Below are 14,047 nucleotides of genomic sequence, written 5' to 3'. Positions count from 1 at the left end.
CCTTAATGTTTACACACTTTTGACTGGTAGTGTATATGCAGTAATGTTAATCTGACTGTATTATCCTGCTTTATACACGATGCTTAACAGACAAATAAATAAATATACACAAATATATAAAAATTTTGATTTTATGATGTGAGGAGACCATAAAATAAAATGAAACTAACATAAGTATGCAGGAAATCAGTTGGCTGGGACAAATATACAGTTTAGTGATCATTATACAAAAATATTTGACTGCATGACACCAGAATGAATTATAGAAAGCCATGTAATTAATATTTTATTACCCCCGTGTTGAATTATGGCAGAGTATAACCAGAACTTCAAACTGAACATAAACCGTAACCACCGTGGCTTCAGGAGAGTTGTACAGTCTAAAGGCCTGAAGCTGGAAGTGCTGCACAAAGGGTGAGTGTTCTTCATTATCTCCTAATAATCCTAATTTTAGGATATTTACTAGAATTATAGTACTCAGTTTCTTAAAGTTTTGTTTGTATTAGAGAGACCCACAGGTCAAGATAAACATCTGACCAGTGCTGCCCTGATTGAACTCTGTGACTGCTGTGGTGCATGCTGGGTCAGTGTGAGTAGGTGGATCTGAGCTTCACACTGACTTCTTTGTCTTTTGACAGTGGCTTCCTGAGGAGCGACAAGCCGGTAGGAACAGCCCACCTCAAATTGGAGAAACTGGAAGCTGAGAGTGAAGTGAGAGAGATTGTGGAGGTGAGTGGGGCTGTTTTTGAATAGTATGTGCGTAGGAGCTGGAGACGAGAGTGCAAACATCAGCTGTGAAAGCAAACGTGTTTGTTTAACAGATGAACGTGAGCTAAAATGGCACATTCACACCCATGAACCTAACATCACCCTGTTTCCATTTGTGAAGGAAATGTATGTTCATGGCATTGGCCTCATTTTTGTGTGCAGCTTATGGATGGGCGAAAGGCCACAGGCGGTCGTCTTGAGGTGAAGGTGCGTCTCAGAGAGCCACTGGGTGGGCAGGACCTCCAGACAGTCACAGAACGATGGGTGGTGTTAGAGGAGCCACAGGTTAGTGCTACTGCGCTTGTGTCTCGTGATGAACAATCTGCTCAATGACTCACTGCTTCCTGTTGTCTTGCTATTAACTCTTTCACTGCCATTGATGACAATTTCTGTCATTTGTGAGACAACGCTTCCCAGCCATTGACGGAAATTTCCAGCTTTCGTGTTTTTACTGGTATACAGTAGGGGGCGCTATTACGCATCTTCTGAACAATGTAAGCATTAGGGGTGTTGATGGACTCGATTTATTCCATCTATGTTTTTATGATCGTTCTGAATCCGATCCAGATGTAATCTTTGACAAAAACACAATTTTCTCAGCTTTTTGCTCAAAATGTGGCTTTTTTTTTATGAAACGTATCCATATTCAAGTGTTCATAAAAACGAATGCATAAAGCTAGAATAAAACGTTTTAGTTTTTCTTCTCTTTTGATATATTGCATATTCTGATGTTCATACAATAAAATATTCTGAGGGCCATGAAACTTTTGTGAAAATGATCAAAAATGCTGGCGGGGAAAGAGTTAAAAGTGATTAGTGTCACACTTGCAAAAAATTGTAACATTAAAGGGATAGTTCACCCAAAAATGAAAATTCTGTCATTTACTCACCCTCCAAACCTGTATGAGTTTCTTTGTTCTGCTGAACACAAAATAAGATATTTGGAAGAATGTTTGTAACAAAGCAGATAGAGCAACCATTGACTACCATAGTATTTTTTCCCTACTATGGTAGTTAATGGTTGCTCTATCTGCTTGGTTACAAACATTCTTCCAAATATCTTCCTTTGTGTTCAGCAGAACAAAGAAATGTATACAGGTTTGGAACAACTTGAGGGTGAGTAAATGATGACAGAATTTTCATTTTTGGGTGAACTAACCCTTTAAGATACATTTGAGGACATTCAAGGTGCATCATACAAAGTTAATGACACAGAGGAAGAGATGCTTAAAGAGATGCTAGACCAGCTTAATGTATTCATATGAAATATGAGTGGAAATATTAAAAACACTATAAAAATGTGTTTCTTGTGAAACAAAGGCCTGTGTGTTTAAATTGGACCAGCAGAAATATATTGCTATTGAATATCAACATTATTACTAATAATAAAAATGATTAATAATATTACTATCAACAACAATATAATATTAATAATTGAATAATTCATATATATCTATTAAATAATATTCCGGTTGGCTAGGTTTCATAAATCAACAGTGTGAATGGAAAGTGGACCAAAAACCTTTTAATAGTAATAATAATAATAATTAATGAAAAGTAATAAATTCATTAATTTAATTATTATTATTATTAATGTCATTCTACAATAATACTTTATTGTATTTTACTTTATTGTATTATTCCAGGTTCAGTTAAACACAAGCTATGTTTCCATCCTTCTATTTTTATGCCAATTTTGGGATATTGCATAAAAAACGGTAGGATACATTAGGGCTGGACGATTAACCGAAAACTAATCCAAACCGAAATTTAGAACCTTTATTTTTATTTTTGGTCAAATCGTTACAGCCCTAGGATACATACATTTAAAAAAAAATATGCGCTCAATTGAGGCAGATCATAATTTTTTTATCTGATAAGACATGCGCATAAACTACTACGGAAACGCATTTACTGAATAAATCCCTCGACTTTTCCTAAACAGAGGATGTGATTGGATAGCTGGAATAACCAGTGGACCAGTTTCATTTCACAGCATCTCAAATGTTGGTGTAGTCATTCTGAAATGCCATCAAAATGGTTGGGCATAATTAGCTCCCAGAAGTTTCTCACACGATTACATTCCCGAACACCTTTATTATTACGCGGGAATGAGAGAATAGTTCCTAGCCATATCGGTCTAGAAAATCGCAACTTTTCATTTTCTGTCGGTCTTCGTACACAATGTAACTATATACATCAAAACATTGGCGTTATTTTGTCACTTGAGCAGTAGGCTAGCTGGAGCCGTTTACCTCCAGTCTTTGTGCTAAGCTAGGCTAGCGGTGGGTGCGTCAGATAGTTATGGCACGCACGGAGATGAGAATGGTATGTATGGACTTATCTAACTCTGGGGGATATGGTGAATAAGCTAAAGTCCCAAAAAAGTTGCCCTGTTCCTTTCAATTTACAACTTTGGATGGAAACATAGCTACTGTAATACTTCATGATTCTGACAGTCCTATACCTGAGTTATATGGTTGTGACTGTCATCTGTTGTTTGTGTTAGGTGCTGCTGTAACTGACACTGTGATTTCATCTTTACAAAGTAAGAAAGTTTTCCCTATTTCTAATGACAGATACATTATCACATTCCTGTCACACTTCACCTTACAGTGGATTTGTCTTTCAGGTCTTGGAAGTCTCAGCGTTTTTTTCAGAGTGGGTGAAGGTATGGACGTTGAAAGCTCAACAGTGCTGCTAGCCTTGGGTAAAAAGTGATGGAGATCGTGAAGAACTCGCACTTTTGTGCTCCGTTCACAGGCAGACATGGTCACTGACAGAGGCCGTTAGCTTCGTTTTTATCAGGGTAAAAGAGGTTGGACCAGGATGTAACAGTTGGGGTGGTTATTAAAAATACAGAAGGTATTAATAAAAGGAGCGGGAAAATGTGCACTTGCATGAGATTGATATGGCTTTTAAATGGGCCTTTTGAGATAGATTGCCTTTTGATTTTATAATAACTTTCACCCCAACTGTTACATTAATCCATGGAGCTGAAGCCAATGAGAGTTAACTTTCTTTTTTTTCTTTTTTTCTGCTCTGGGATGCACTTATGCACTAATGCCAAAGTAATCACTGCTGCTGCAGTAAAGATGAATGACTTCATCTGTTTCCCTTAAACTAGAACCTGTTCCTGTCATATCTCCAATACTAATGTATGACAGCTATGCAAATTAGTTATACGCGATCAGCTATGCAAAAAGGTTTGCGTTTGAATCCCAAACATTCTGTCAGACATTTCAAAACTTGTTTACATCCTATTGTTGATACAGATAGGCCGTGCTAAAGAACTGCTGTTGAATATTATATTCCTTATAAATACCATTAAAGCCATAAACCAGCTTTTACTAATTTAACCAGATGTGAAGTATTCATCAACTGCTCTGAATAGTCTATTTTTAATATCTGCTTCAGTAGGTAAATGAGCGAGTGGTACCATGTTTGGAAATGGTTGAAATTAAAAAAAATGTTCCCCAGTAAATTTAAGCTTAAAGGAGTAGTTCACTTTAAAATGAAAATTGCCCTATGATTTACTCACCTCATAAGAAAGTCATATACACCTAGGATGTCTTGAGAGCGAGTAAATCATGGGGTCAATTTCATTTTAAAGTGAACTACTCCTTTAAACAAGCTTTTTTTTTCAGCACTTTGCTGACAATCACTTAGATTTGAACTGGTATTATAATCTAGTTCAGTTGACATATACCGTAAGTCAGCAAAGGTAGATTTTAGAGCGATTCTGCATTGTTTTGTAAATATATTAAAAGTCCCTTACATAATTTATGAGAAATCTATTCGTTACCGCTCTTTTTGCACTTGGCGGTCTTTGTTCTGTTTTAGGGTCGCTCCTAGTAGGCACTTTAACCACGTTTAGCCAATGTTTACATTGCGGTCTAGTTGACTCAAAAATGAAAAATTCTGTCTTTTACTCACCCTCAAGTTGTTTCAAACCTGTATGAATTTCTTCTTCTGGTGAACACAAAAGAAGATATTTTGAAGAACGTGGGTAACCAAACAGTTTATAAGCCCTATTGTCTTCCGTAGTATTTTTTCCATACAACTCCATCAACTGTTTGGTTACCGACATTCTTCAAAATATCTTCTTTTGTGTTCAGCAGAAGAAAGAAATTCAGGGTTGAAACAACTCTAGGGTGAGTAAATGACAGAATTTTCATTTTTGGATAAACTATCCCTTTAAGTTATTATATTTAGAAACGATAACTTTTGATTTCACTTGCCACAGCGAAGACCTCAGAAAAGGCTTAGCTCTAACATTTATTTACTTTGCAAGTTCAAAAATACCTCATTTTTGCCCCATTTATATTTTGTGGTGTGTTGGATTACAATTTGCAAAGATTCGACTGACATTCGGCTTTTAGGTGTGGACAATGTGCGATCTAGAGCTTACACTGTCCATTCATTTCAGTTAGATGTTCCTATCTCTATAGTTCCCATCATGTGGTTTAACACATTTTCCAGTCTCAGATCGAGCTTTGTCCTGGTTAAATTGCGCTGTCAGTGTTGATTCCTCAAACGGTTCTTTCATTCATCGCAAGGTTTATCTTTAAAAAAAAAAAAAAAAAAAAACTGAATCAAGTGTCTGGTCATGTTACACATACCATGTACCAGTTTAGTCATGCTGTTGTTAATGCATCTTTCCCTGCAGAATCTGCCATATAATTTATTTTCATTTCACACCAAGTTTGTGTATCTGTCAATGTTTTATTAAATGAGAGAAACGAAGATCTGTAGTTCCTGATTTTTATCAATTGAAATGGATTGTTTTATTTAACTTTGAATGGAAACTATTAATATAAAAATTTGTTTTCAGTTTTATGTACAACGATGATGTTTTTGTATATTTGACAGGTTTGATAAAGACTGCTTTTATTGACATTTGTAGTGTACAATAAAGAAAGGTTGTATTTTTTTTTTTCTTTTCTTTTTGGCTTTTCATACATTGCAAATTTATTTCCATTCCCCCATGTCAGGTTTTAACAGTGATTAATCACAGATCAAACCAATAGTATGTTTCAGCATGCATGCTGTTACACTTTGGGCCGGCCAAAAAAACTAAACAAACAAAAAAACATGGAAAAAGGCTATGGTTAACAAAATATAGAAAATGTCAAGATATACAATAATGCACATCTAGAAAAACAATGACAAAGGTGGATGCAGGTAGTAACAAAAGGCTGTTTTGAACCATTTTTATGGGAAGACAATACAGCCTTCATGTAATGCCATTTATTTTTCATGAACAGTATGCTTCCAAAGCTGCCGGCGCTCTTCACCAAAAGCCAGAAACACATGCTTTCTGTCTCAACTGATGGCCTGCTAATAAAGGGCTGCGAGGTTCACTTGCTGTGTGTGGATCTTCATATCAGCTGCTGTCCTCATTCATGCGTGGACCATCTGATGAAACCAACCATATCTGACCGTCATTATGCAAAACCCATCCCACCTTTACTGTATTTGACTAGAAGATTAACTATAGTTTGATTGTCATGTCAAGATACTACTTCCGTTGAAGACATTTTAATGATTAGTTGGTTTAAGAGGGCTTGTTAAAACACTCTGAGGTCACAATGTCTCTATCAGTTTAGATATGATTGACAATCTAGCTGACCTTTGGAATGTCTTGATTGATGGATGTAACAGTTCATGAAATTTTAAGGCAAATTTGCCCTTTCTCTTAAAATGAGATCCACAGTGATATCCCAAATTCCAAGAGCTCTGTATTTTTCCGTTTTGAAAGAGCTCCATAATTCACTGGCCAACTGTTGTAGTTAATCGATTTTCTCCATGTGAGTGAAAAACCAATACAAAAAGTTCATTAAAATAATATGTCCTACTTATGAAGTAAATGTTCTCAAGGATTCTGATACCACATTACATCAGTCTAAAATACAACAAGCTGAATAAGGGAATCTCCTGATTATCTAAAGCAGGACTCCAGACTGACTAACAAACTTAAACCGCAAAGTGCTTCATAATTGAGAACGGATTTGCAGTTTAGTAACATTTGCTAACTCTGCAACAGCTCTGAATGATTCACTGACTGAATCCAATAACTCTCAAATACTCTTAAACACAGTTTAAAAAACAAGAACGTTGTAATTAACGGCACCTCGCGAAATGATATGAAACAATGGAGCTTGGTGTTGCTTTTGCGTTCTCTCGCAAAAGTACTGCGTTCCCCAAGAAACTGCATTCATGCACAAAGTGCTTGCGTTCTCTCGCATTAGTATTGTTTTCAATGGAAAAACTTTGCATTCACTCGCATCACAAAAGCATTGAAATATAGTTTATAGTATACAAACGTTTTGAGAGTAAAAACGATGTTCCAAGGGGGAACAAAAAGTTTTGCAAGAGAATGCATACACATTTAAACAAGTTCTCTCCAACACCAAATACGTTTAGGAGCACAGACAAATGTGTATTTCGTCACATTTGCGACTATTCTAGTATCAGTCTGGAGCCCTGCTAAAGCATACTGATAATTGTATTGGCATCTCTATAGAAAGACATGAAACATGATTTAAAAGTGCGGTCACTTTCGCAAAGAAAATCCAGTCATTTCTATAGGAATCCACGCAATCAGATTTTTGATTTTCCCCACACGTTACTCATAGACTCCAGGTGGTCACACGGATTCACCATGTCGACCAACAGAAAGTTGCTTGTTTTGAAAGTGACTTCTGCGTGAGCTGTGCTTCATATAACACTACAATTTGAAAAATAGACCTTATTTGCTCACAAAATCCCTTTAATGTGACCACACCTTAACACTGTGAGAAACTAACGGAGTTAATGACCCCAACCCAACTAACAGCTGAATTAAGAGCTTCCAAACCACATACCAAAATCGATGAATATAGCATTCATCTTTGGATAATACTTAAATATCAGTAATTCCATTCTTCTTTATTCTCTCCTTCTATTTCCTAATGATGGCTTAATATCCCTTGCGCTGCATTGCTATTCCTTACACAATCCTTTATATGATAACATGTTAAAAAACATTGGCGGAACATTATATGAACATGGGCCACTAAAAAAGGGTGAGAGAAGAGATGGGACAGGATGCTAAAATGCAGCGGCCCAGAAAAACGGTAACAATCCTCTATCACGGTCCAAACCAATCCAAAATAAAAGCTTTATTGGACTGAGACCGTCATGTCGAAACCTACCATTATGTGGAACTTGAAATTGTAGTTGAATTCCTGAAAGCCGCCTGAAATTATTGTTCGATCATATTGTCTTATGATAATAATAGTCTGTGACAGAGGTCCGTTCTTGACATTTGTAACAGTAACTCAATCTTGAACATTCCTAATACTGTTCCGCAATCTTTCCGCTACCATGCCAAGCAGTCCATCTGAGGAAGCTACATTGTTTTAGCTTTGGAGCAGTTTTACAAGGTCCATATTCATGAAATAAAGCATCTGGTGATTCATAAAGCTTAGAGGTGAAACCGAAGCTCATTCTTCGTTTCTTATTGAGGCCCAGGCACTGTGTACCAGAAACCCTTTCATTGAACAAACCTTCCCTCTACAGTTCCCCTCTCGGCCAACATCAACATCTGGAAAGTCTCCATCAGGGCTGAGTGTGTAGAGCGCCCTCTTGTGTTTCAGGAGCTTAGTGTTGCTACAACGGTTCTGAAGAGATCGAATTCAGGGTGGCCACCCCTTTTGACTCGACAGGGCCAATGGTTTCCACAGTGGAGTTGAGAGGTGAGGAGAAAAGAAAGAGAGCACCACATTCAGCGGAGCTGGGCAGAGGGCGTCCCAGTGGAGATGGTGCATAGGTGGTATGGAGGACTTGTTCCTGCACAGCTTTCAGGCTCTTTGAAGTGCAAATGAGAGAGAAAGAGAGCGAGCGGAGAGGGACTCGAGCTGGTGTGAGGCATGAGTCTGAGGCTGGACGGATTCCCTCCTTTTAAGAGATGATCTCTAGGATGTAGAAGATGAGCTCCATCACCATAGGCCCCTCACTTAGCTGGCAGGCCCCACTGTGGATCACTGGGATGAGGGCGCTGTCGAGATCGCTCAGGTACTGGGGGAGCAGCGGCTGACCGTTACTACCTGCTAGGTAGCCCACCTGTAAGACATTTCAGAGTAAGTCTGGAGGAGTCATCTTTCCTTGACTGAGGCTACATTTACATGAATCTGGATGCATTTTTGCGCTTTTGTTTCAAAACACATTCCGTCCACTAAAACATTTTCCAAAATTTGCCGCACTGTAAAGTCAGAAAATGCTTAAATCGAGAGACCAGACATAATAAAGTCTGCACACTATTCTTCTGGTACGATCGTTTTATTAGCAAAATATCCCTCCATGGTCTATACCTCAGCTTTTACAGTCCGCACTATAACTGTGTTTTAAAATGTATCCCCTTTGGAGAGCATCTTCAGAAATTTTCGCAGGACAAAAACGCTGTCTCAGTGTGGACAGAAGGCCCAAACGGAGAGAAAAGATTCAAATGTATCCGGATTAATGTAGACGTAGCCAGAAAGCAACAATTAAATGTGAGCTATCATTGTAACCTGATCAGAGTCCAATGTAACCCTCAGGCCCAGTTTGGCCATGCCGTCCTCTTTGAGAAGTTTGAGGTGAGGGCACAGGGCCATGCAGAAAGCCCTTGCCACGTTCTCGGCGAGCCGGCTGTGGTCAGCAGGATCGCTCAGGCCATTGGTCTGGTCCTCGCTCTGCAGGAAGAACACCTAAACAAACAAAGTACAGCAAAATGTACAGTTGTCTCGAGTAAATTTATTTTTTGTCCATACTACGAGTAACTAGAACTGACTTTCATTGTATGGTCAAAAAATATTTTTCAAAATACATCTATTTTGTGTTTCACAGAAGAAAGTCGTACAGATTTGAAATGTCATTACAATAGAATTCATAACGTTAAAATAATGACAGATAATGAATAAATACCTCTGTCCAACGGATGACTTTCCCATTTGCTTTATATTCCGAGCCATGGAAAATCTTAATGCTGGTGACTGACTCCATGGATTTCCCATCAATGGGGCTGATCACTCTTAAAACAAGAAAAGTACATGGGTGAGATGAGAAGGATTTTTGTTAATGACAGGACAACAGCATTTACCCAGCTCAAGAACCTGGGATTGAATATTTCCCATTGTAAACAGGTTTTTTTGATGGGATATCCACAAAAGCAGCTAATGCTACACACACACACATAAATACATACAAACCACACACACTGATGAGCCAAAACATTATGACAGGGGAAGAAAATACCGTTGATCATCTCCTAACAAGGCCACATATTAAAAAAATGCTCTAAGCGATGTCACAAAAACAAGCTGGTGCAGGCTGCACCACGAAGCACAACAAACAGTGCTCCAGCCAAAGAATCGTTTTGGGAATCGGATCGTTACTCCCAGAATCGGAATCGGATCGAATCGTTAAGTGCCTTAAGATTCCCACCCCTAATATATATATATCGATCGATAGATCGATAGATAGATAGATAGATAGATAGATAGATAGATAGATAGATAGATAGATAGATAGATAGATAGATAGATAGATAGATAGATAGATAGATAGATAGATAGATAGATAGATAGATAGATAGATAGATAGATAGATAGATAGATAGATAGATAGATAGATAGATAGATAGATAGATAGATAGATAGATATATAGAGAGAGAGAGAGAGAGAAACTTAATCTTAAACTTTAAAATTGTCATTATTTTCATTCAGTATCAGCAATGTAATCAAACATTTAATCAAATTGAACTGCTTATTTGCTGAAATAATTCAACTGTTGTTATATGTATAGCCTAAAGCACGGTTTAAACCAATGCGTTTCATACATTATAACATTTTCCCTATCGTCTTTTGCAAAAGACATGCGCAGTTGAACCTGTGTGACGTCAGTGTGATGTAGGCTGAAAATTGGTCTTTACTCTCATTCCTGCGTAATAATCAAGGAACTTTGCTGCCGTACCATGGGCGCAGCAGACGCAGTAATATTACGCAGCGCCTGAAAATAGTCCCTAGCACGCTCCCTGTGCAAGCAGGTTGTCACGTTTATGTTGACGGAAGTTAGCCTATTTTCAGGTGCTGCGTAATATCATTGCGCCTACTGCACCCAAGTTTTAAATAGGAAAAATATAGAAACTCTTTGGTCATTTTTGAGCGAGATGCTAACGGTCTAATCAGATTCAATGATCTATGCTAAAAGTGCTACCGCCAGACCCGGAGATCGGCTGAATGGATTCGAAAACAGTAAAACTCAACTGTTTAACTCGTTGGCAATTGGACGTTCAACTTATTAGTTGGAAAATGAGCCTGTTTTCAAAAATAGTGTTCCTTTAAGGTCTGTGTAGATTAGATTGTAAGTAAGCTCTCATAATCACTATGTTGGATGCAGGGGAAATGGGCAGGAATAAAGTGACTTTGAACGACTTTGACAAAGGCCTAATTGTTATGGCAAGGCAACTGGGTCAGCAGTGGTGAGAATTTACCAACAGGGACAAACCACAAATATAGGGACACCTGACCATTACACAAACAGGGACTTTAATGACATCGTATTCGAAATACATAGACATTAATATGAATTTTGTCCCCCCTTTGCAGCTGGGGAATGGTGAACCTGTCAAGTGAAAGAGTCCGTTTTAGTTGTCTGCTTACCCCTTGTTGACATTGTGGTCATCATCAACCCACTGGATATGGACATGCTCCTGGTTCTCGTCCTGATCAGCTTTCCCGCAGGCAATAGTGAAATCTTTCATCTCTCTCAGGGCTTGCCGTAAAGCCTCCATTGTTTCAGCTGTAATCTGCACCATCACGCCATCTGGAGGACAAGCATTCAGCGTTACTACAGTGAGCACATAAATCTGCACAACATTTTACACTGCTAAGTAGAAAGCACTACTAATTAGAATCAGGTGGTACAAAAAGTTCAATTCAGCCTGACTGGGACTCTCTGTTGACTGTCACTATTCACCCCATACACAGTAAAGGCATTTTTAATGATTTCATGTGATATAAAGTGGCATAGTTAAAAGTAATAGCTTATAATCCTACAAAAAAAATAAGATATCATCAAGTATTAGTCTCATTTGATACAATGATAGAATTGTGATCATGTTTGGAGGTTCAATTAGTGATGCAATTAATTTTGTTATTATTCATGCTTGTCCCGACTATTAGAAAGTATATATGACAGGCCATAAAATTAAGTTTGGACCAACAGTCCAAACACCTCTCTATTTAACTGCTGAATAGAAAGCTCTTTAAATTAGAATCAGGATGTACAAAAAGTACAATTCTGCCTGACAGGGACTTTGGTCAAAAACGTTAAAAGGGAGATTATGTCCAGTTTAGACATTGTTCTAGGGGGATCAGATGTCCTACATTTAGAGAAAGAGGCTGCAAATGTCTTCTGTTGTACCTTCCACAATGCTGGTCTTAGCCAAGTAGCCTGATGAAGACTTCAATGCCCCGCTGAACACAAAGAAGGAGGCACCAGTCACTGGAAGAAAAAAAGGAAATAATACATCAAAAACATAATTTCCTTGTGCAATATTACACATTCATTTTTTAGAATGATACAAGACTCAGGGGTCCTAAGATTTTTTGCCGAAGTACTTTAATTTAATTAATTAATCAACAATTAGAAGACTTCTTTTAATCGACTGACAGCCCTAATTTTCATACTTTACATTGCCGTACACTACCGTTTAAAAATATTTAGTAGGCTTGCTGCGATAGTCTGTGTTGCCAGTGTTACCGGTGTTCAGGCAGAACAGACACTACAAACAAAAACTGAATGTGTCTGCTTAATAAAGCGTGAGCCGAACGAGATTCTCAGCACAGACTAGCAGCAGGAGTCCGATTTCATTTATCATGAGAGCGAGGAGCTGACTCACAAGATGTAAAAACGTAAAATGTAAAAGCGCCCATTTAAGTGAGTTTGTCATCATTGTGTTTTTCATTAAGAATAATAGGCTAATGAACCCACCATTCATGCAACCCGCCCCCGAATTGGCACTAATTCTTAACCGAAAGTAAAATGCTCACGTCCACACCGTCATTCATTCACGGCGACACTGTCATTCATTCACGGCCACACTGTCATTCACGGTGCCTGTCCACTGGCGCGTTTTCAGTTCATTCCTGTTGAAGCTCAACTTCCATAGGAATTCAGTTTGCACTTTGCTCCGCTCCGTTATAAATGCTTGCGCATTTTACTTTCGGTTTAGAATTAGCGATTTAAAAAAAAAAACATTGGTGATACCGGTATTACCGGTGTTGTCACACGTCAATTAACCGGTGGGAAAATTTCCTCACTGTCACATCCCTAGGATTTAGTAGTATATTTAGTCTCTTATCCTCACAAAGGCTGCATTTATTTGAAATCTTTGGGTGCAGCTTCAAGGTTTAATTTGCAAATGCAAGTAATCGTGCCGCACCTTTGCGAGGCTGGTGATGAATACTGATGGCCTGTGTCTGGTAGTTACCATCATCGTTCTGAACACAGACAAGATGGGAATCCGCCCTCTCGTTGAAGCATGCGCCCATTGCCAGCACATGCTCGTTGGACTTATTCATTGCCTTCATGAGCTGAGAAAAGAGAAAGCCGAAAGAAATCTTGTCATGACTTTCCAAAGTTATGCATAATCCTAAAGCTTAATTACGTTTTTAAGGGTTTATAAGTCCTATATGAGTGAATGACAGCTTTTAAAGACAGCAGAGAGTAAGACACAAGGCAGCCAAGGCTTTAAATAATCCCTGCTATGTCAAAGTTCTGTTCTGTCAAATGCTTTTCAAACACAAGCTAAATACCAAAAGTCTTCAACGACTTAAAAAAGGACTCGGAGACAAGCTGTTGTCAATGCTTCATGGGATGAAGCATTGAAGCAATGCTTCATGCTTCCTTGTTTCATGGGACATTTGTCATGAATCTGCTACGCTCGCTGTTACTCGCACTGTTCCACATAAATCTCAAATACATTTTCCATGCATTCTATTGGAAAAAAGTTTCCATACAACAACCAAAAGTATGTTTTGCTATGGCGTCTCTACGGCATGTTCTCCATGTGCTTGTCTTCATTCACCTCATTGTAACGGTTGCTCGGTATCTTGAGGCACGTCTTCCTCACTTCCATGTCCACCACCAGCCCCTTCACCACCGGCAACGTGTACTGGTAATTTCTGAAGTCCTGTAGATGTGGGAAAAGTCAAACGGCATCAGATTTCTTGACATGGGTTCATATGGACAGCA

General features: G+C 38.4%; 3 protein-coding genes across 6 annotated transcripts in view; 1 reads left to right on the top strand and 2 right to left on the bottom strand.

The window, feature by feature from the left end:
• Window positions 1-5,337, top strand: part of cc2d1b (coiled-coil and C2 domain containing 1B) — a 33,936-nt gene extending 28,599 nt beyond the window's left edge. For all 3 annotated transcript variants that reach the window (XM_079818498.1, XM_079818497.1, XM_079818496.1), the window contains exons 23-27: window positions 315-414; window positions 639-729; window positions 931-1,053; window positions 3,278-3,316; window positions 3,401-5,337. In XM_079818498.1, coding sequence (XP_079674624.1) covers window positions 315-414; window positions 639-729; window positions 931-1,053; window positions 3,278-3,289 — 326 coding nt within the window. In that variant the 3' untranslated portion in view covers window positions 3,290-3,316; window positions 3,401-5,337. The remainder of the gene's footprint in view (window positions 1-314; window positions 415-638; window positions 730-930; window positions 1,054-3,277; window positions 3,317-3,400) is intronic.
• The window catches only part of LOC307127360 (uncharacterized protein), an 866,317-nt gene that overhangs the window by 797,552 nt on the left and 54,718 nt on the right, over window positions 1-14,047 (bottom strand). The gene's annotated exons all lie outside the window — the stretch shown is intronic.
• zfyve9a (zinc finger, FYVE domain containing 9a) overlaps window positions 5,636-14,047 on the bottom strand; it is a 40,433-nt gene continuing 32,021 nt past the window's right edge. For both annotated transcript variants that reach the window (XM_079818489.1, XM_079818490.1), the window contains exons 13-19: window positions 13,881-13,985; window positions 13,236-13,386; window positions 12,215-12,295; window positions 11,452-11,614; window positions 9,715-9,820; window positions 9,321-9,497; window positions 5,636-8,874 (exon numbers count right to left, since the gene is read on the bottom strand). In XM_079818489.1, the coding sequence (XP_079674615.1) occupies window positions 8,713-8,874; window positions 9,321-9,497; window positions 9,715-9,820; window positions 11,452-11,614; window positions 12,215-12,295; window positions 13,236-13,386; window positions 13,881-13,985 (945 nt within the window). In that variant the 3' untranslated portion in view covers window positions 5,636-8,712. The remainder of the gene's footprint in view (window positions 8,875-9,320; window positions 9,498-9,714; window positions 9,821-11,451; window positions 11,615-12,214; window positions 12,296-13,235; window positions 13,387-13,880; window positions 13,986-14,047) is intronic.

This window comes from Gobio gobio (assembly GCF_949357685.1).
Source record: "Gobio gobio genome assembly, chromosome: 6".
Taxonomy (NCBI): Eukaryota; Metazoa; Chordata; class Actinopteri; order Cypriniformes; family Gobionidae; genus Gobio; species Gobio gobio.
The sequence above is the reverse complement of the archived record's forward strand: the minus strand, read 5'-3'. Positions and strand labels throughout refer to the sequence as shown.